The sequence below is a fragment of the Hyaena hyaena genome, unplaced genomic scaffold (assembly GCF_003009895.1).
Source record: "Hyaena hyaena isolate Hyena2069 unplaced genomic scaffold, ASM300989v1 scaffold_227, whole genome shotgun sequence".
Lineage (NCBI taxonomy): Eukaryota > Metazoa > Chordata > Mammalia > Carnivora > Hyaenidae > Hyaena > Hyaena hyaena.
In genome coordinates, this window is record NW_024080859.1 from 2486301 (window position 1) to 2491766 (window position 5466).

General features: G+C 46.2%; 1 protein-coding gene across 1 annotated transcript; it reads right to left on the minus strand.

Annotated features, from left to right (window-relative positions):
- Positions 1-2908: 2908 nt before the first annotated feature.
- On the minus strand, positions 2909-4240 carry LOC120239230 (olfactory receptor 7C1-like). Its single transcript, XM_039243415.1, has 2 exons — positions 4213-4240; positions 2909-3859 (listed from the first exon to the last, which is right to left on the minus strand). Exon 2 carries the CDS (start codon positions 3845-3847, stop codon positions 2909-2911), a length of 939 nt encoding a protein of 312 aa, XP_039099346.1. The 5' UTR covers positions 3848-3859; positions 4213-4240.
- Positions 4241-5466: the final 1226 nt, after the last annotated feature.

The following is a 5466-nucleotide window of genomic DNA, read 5'->3' on the forward strand; positions in this document are numbered from 1 at the left end:
ACACAGGCGGCCTCATCCCACTTCTCAGCCACGGCATCTGCGCAGACTCCCAAGGCGGTACTTCCGTCCTGGGTACCAAACGTGTCTTATATGTTTATTTCGTGGAGCTGATCCAGAAGAAGGTGATGTATTAATCGTGGGAAAGAAAGATATTTGAGAGTCCTATGGGATTATCTGAGATTCTGGAGACTCCCTTTCTCTTGATGCATAAAACAGTCCCCCAAAGTTAAGTGGCTTAGAGCTCCAATCAACGTTTAGTGGTCAACATTGTTTCTTTGTGTCAGGATTTTAGGAATGGTTTCACCGAAGTTCCGGTCTCAGGTCTCTCATGGCCTTGCAGGTTGAGTGTTGGTTGGTGTGGCCGACGTTGGAACGCCCAGTGTGGTCTGGAGGATGAGCTTCTGGCTGTTGGCAAGAGGCCTCGGCCCCTGACCACGCCCGCTTTTCCACGGGGTGGATTGAGTGTCCTCACAACATGGCCATCAGATTCCCTCAGAGAACAACAGTGAGGGGAGAGCAAAGGGCAAAGCCTGAGTGTCATTTGTAATCTAGCTTTGGAAGTCACACTGTCATTTCTGTCATATCCTATTGGCTTCAAAGGCCCGCCCTATTCAGTGTGGGAGGAGAGCCCATGGGGAGGTGTGTGTGTGTGTGTGTGTGTGTGTGTGAATATCTGGATCCCTGGAGATTGTCCTGAAGTCAGCTCCCAGGAGCATCTTGCTGCAAATATAATTATGAGAATGGTGGATGTCAAAATGGAAAAGAGACTGAGATCAGAACTGCGTAGGCCACAGGGAGGCAGTCCACAAAAAAGGCTCTGAGGAGCCATTGGTTAAAGTGAATAAGAACGAACAAATCATTGTCGAGGTCATCCCCTGCTTTGAGGGAATAGAACAGAGTTTTCTCTGGTATATGAAAGTCTGGTCCCATCATATGAACACAGCACACTTAGCCTACCTGTTCATCAGCCATGAAAAGATACAAAGCACTGACTCACACTACAACGTGGATGAACCTTGACAACATTAGGTTGAGTGAAAGAATCCGGACACGAAAGTCATATACTGGATGCTTCCGCTTATATGAAATACCCAGAGTGGACGAGTCACAGAGACAGAAAGCAGATTGGTGGTTTCTGGAGGGGAAAGGAAATGGGAAGTGGCTGCTGAGGGTTGAAGGGTCTTCCCTGGGGTGATGACAATGGCCTGAAACTCCATAGTGGTGATGGCAGCACGATACTGTGAATATATTTAATTACACACTTTGAATGGATTAAAATAGTAAATTTTATGCTGTGTTTATTTTATATATCTGATCCGATATATATATATATATCTGATCCCTCTGGCTGTCAGCCCACTGCCACACAATAATTATAATGATAATAACAACCGGAAAATGAGAGTCACTGAACCTGCCACTTGAATTGACTGTCGTTGGCCGGGGCAGCCTTCAAGGGACCTCTCATGGTAGCCTTTACCCACGACAGGGCGAATGAACCTTTACTCTGCTCTCCTGGTGTGGGTCGCCTCTGTGACCAGCCCCTGAGCTGCTGGTCCAACCCCATCTCAGCCCCTTCCAGCCCTGCTGAACCTTTATCACCACGAGTCTTCCGTTTATCCCGCGGCTGTCCATGACAGACACTGGGTAGCATTATCTGACCTCTCATCCCAGGGGTAGCTTCCAACCTGAGGATGTTTTAGCTCAGCCTTCTTTGTCTCTCTTTGGGTCATTGGAAACCCTGTGACCCTTCTAGGGGACCCGTGGAGTCCCATATGAGCCAAGGAGGCTGAGCTTGGAACCCGGTGTTCCTTTCAGGTTGATCACACTGCATAGACACTCCACTTCTCCTACAGCAACCCCGTTTTAGGCAGGACCAAACAATGTGTCCTTAATTCCCAAGATTCCCAAACGAGAGATGACAGACATCACCCCCCATTTATTTCCTTTCATCCTTTAGCACACTCCCTTGAGATTCTACACCTGGAGATTTTTCATCTGTTCTTTTCCTCTCTGGAAGACACTCCTCTGTGGTTTTCAAGTGGGAGTGATTTGACCTCCATGGGGCATTTGGAAACATTTAAAAAAAATTTTTTTAATGTTTTATTTATTTCTGAGAGAGAGAGAGACAGCGTGGGCAGGGGAGGGTCAGAGAGAGAGGGAGACACAGAATCTGAAACAGTCTCCAGGCTCTGAGCTGGCTGTCAGCACAGAGCCCGATGCAGGGCTGGAACCCACGAACTGTGAGGTCATGACCTGAGCCGAAGTCAGATGCTTAGCCTACTGAGCCACCCAGGTGCCCCCATTTGGAAACATTTTTAATTATCGCACCTTGACTGGCAATGCTACTGGCACCTAGTGTTTAGAGGCCTGAGATAGTGCTGAACATCTTACAATGCACAGGAGGGCCCCATAGCAAGGAATGATCCAACCCTAAATATCAATAATGGCAAAGTTGAGAAATTCTGCCCTGCATCAAAGTCTCTTTCCTTCCGGGGGCACTGAGCTTTATGACTTAGCCATCATGGGGGACAGTGCACAGGAAGAGAAACCAGCTTAATGGTATGGGAACAAAAAACTGAAGCATCATAAGAAAAATAGCTTTTTTTTTTTTTTTGGTAACAATAGTTGACATTTGCTTAGGACTTGCCGCCAGCATTCCCTGTGCTGGAGCTTTACCACATTATTCCATTTAATCCTTTCATCAACCTTATGAGACAGGCATTGTTGGAGGTCTATGGAGAAACTGAGGCACATGGAGGCTGAGCGTTTTTCTCAAGATCACCATCTACTGAAGGGTGGCACCAGCATTTAAACCCAGTCAGGAAAATTTCAGTGTCCTCACTACTAAGCGCTCTGTTCCATTGCCCCTGATCACATTTGTCCAGGCACAGGGTCATTGTTGTTGTCACTGGGAGGACAACATGCTACAGAGGAGCTTTCTCAGGGCCCGCTTCATGTCCTTGTTCCTCAGGCTGTAGATGAAGGGGTTCATCATGGGAGTGACCACGGTGTACAGGACCGATGCGAACATCCCCGTCTGGGAGCCGTGTGTCCAGGTGGAACTGAGGTAGACCCCCAGGCAGGTCCCATAGAACAAGGACACCACTGAGAGGTGGGACCCACAAGTGGAGAATGCTTTATACTTTCCTCCCGCTGTGGAGATCCTCAGCACAGAAGAGACAATTCGAGAATAAGAGAAAAGGATCCCCGCGAGAGGAAAGAAGCCCATCATGCCGGTCACAATATATAACACGACATTGTTGATGAAGGTATCGGAGCAGGCGAGCTGCAGGATCTCAGGGAGTTCACAGAAATAGTGTGGGATTTCGATCACTGTGCAGAAGGAGAGCCGCAGCATGGTTAGGCTCTCGGGAAGGGCCCCCAGAACGCTGATGAGCCAGGTCAGGGCGAGCAACTGGGTGCAGAGCCGAGGGTTCATGATGACTGTGTAGTGCAGGGGATGACAGACAGCCACAAAGCGATCATAGGCCATTGCAGTCAGGAGTAAATTGTCCAAAAGCCCAAAAACTGTGAAAAAATACATCTGCGTGACGCAGCCTGTGTAGGTGATGACTCTGCTCTGCGTCTGGATGTTCCACAGCATCTTTGGGACGGTGGTGGAGGTGAAGCAGATGTCTGAAAAGGACAGGTTGGAAAGGAAGAAGTACATGGGCGTGTGGAGGTGGGAGTCTGAGATGATGGCCAAGATGATGAGCAGGTTCCCCAAGGCCGTGACCAGGTACAAAGACAAGAACAGCCCAGAGAGAACAAACTGGATCTCTGGCTTCTCAGAAAGTCCCAGGAGGAGAAACATCGGAAGCCTTGAGTAGTTTCTTGGCTCCATGTAAAGGAGTGTCTGCTAAGAACACAAGAAGTGAGACTAAATTGGTAGCCAACAGACATCCCAGAGACATAATCATCTTTACCTTGAACCCGATATTGAGAAGAAAATTATTTTTTTTCCTTTCATAGTTTATTGTCAAGCTGGTTTCCATATAACACCCAGTGCTCATCCCACCAAGTGCCCTCCTCCATGCCCATCTCCCCCCTTCCCCTCTCCCCACCCCCATCAGCCCTCAGTTTGTTCTCAGTATTCAAGCATAGAGGAGAGAATTATTTACTTAGTGGTGTCTTCTTGCTTGCTTGTTAATTTGGGGTTTCCAAATGCCACCAGATCCCCGTGTTGCCGCCACCAGCTGGAAAACCAACCTGCGGAAATGAATTTCACACTCAAAGCTCAGTTGTTCAACTGTGCTGACACTTGGTCACTCTGCCTTAGCCTTCTCAGGCTTCTTTGAGTTGATTCATACTTTACTTTTAAATGTTTTTATAATAAAAGCATAATTTTTATTATTATTTTAATAATACAGGTTAAAAAGGCTAGGGTCCAGGGGTGCCTGAATGGCTCAGTCGGTTAAGTGTCCGATGCTTGATTTCAGCTCAGGTCATGATCTCATGGTTTGTGAGTTCAAGCCCCTCATTGGGCTCCGTGCTGATGGCACAGAGCCTGCTTGGGATTCTCTCTCCCCCTCCCCCCGCCCTTCCCCTGCTCACACAGGTGTGCTCCCCCTCTCTCAAAAATAAATAAATAAACATAAAAAGAAAGGCTACGGTCTGTGTATAATTTCCATTAACTATGGTAATGCCCTGATATTTTCTACTTGCCCATTTAAAATATATGATGGACCAATCATCCAAGAAGAAACTGAATCATCAGCCAGCTTTACCTCCCAGAAAGGACGCAAATTACTAATTTTGAAATCTCACAAGGCCTATTTGCAATAAATAAACATTATTTGGAAGCGCATGAAAATAAGTGTTCCAGTGAATTTTCTGAAGCTATTTTCATCATGATACAGGAACCAACAGCCCTCTATGATAGCAGCAATATAACAAAAGCCACAGATTCATCTCTTTCGTAAACTAGGAAAAAGCTCAAAGACAATAGCAATAAAATATATCCAGCAATTTATCAAGCAAACCAAATACCATGACCAGGTAGCATTCAACCTTGGGAAGCAACCAGAATTTCATATTTGTAATTTATTTATTGTAGTAGAGTGAATGAGTAGGAAAAAATCATCCAAATATAATCATCTTTTTTTTTTTTAATGTTTTTCTTTCTGAGAGAGACAAAAACAGGGCACAAGCAGGGAAAGGACAAAGAGAGATGGAGATCCAGAATCGGAAGCAGGCTCCAGGCTCTGAGCTGTCAGCACAGAGCCCGAAGTGGGGCTTGAACCCACGAACCATGAGATCATGACCTGAGCTAAAGTCAGACGTTCAACTGACTGAGCCACCAGGCACCCCTAATGAGATCATCTTTTAAAAATTATTTTAGGATCATCTTTTTTTATTTATTTTTATTTTATTTTTTTTAAATATTTTTATTTATTTCTAGGAGTGAGAGAGAGAGACAGCGTGAGCAGGGGAGGGTCAGAGAGAGAGGGAGTCACAGACTGA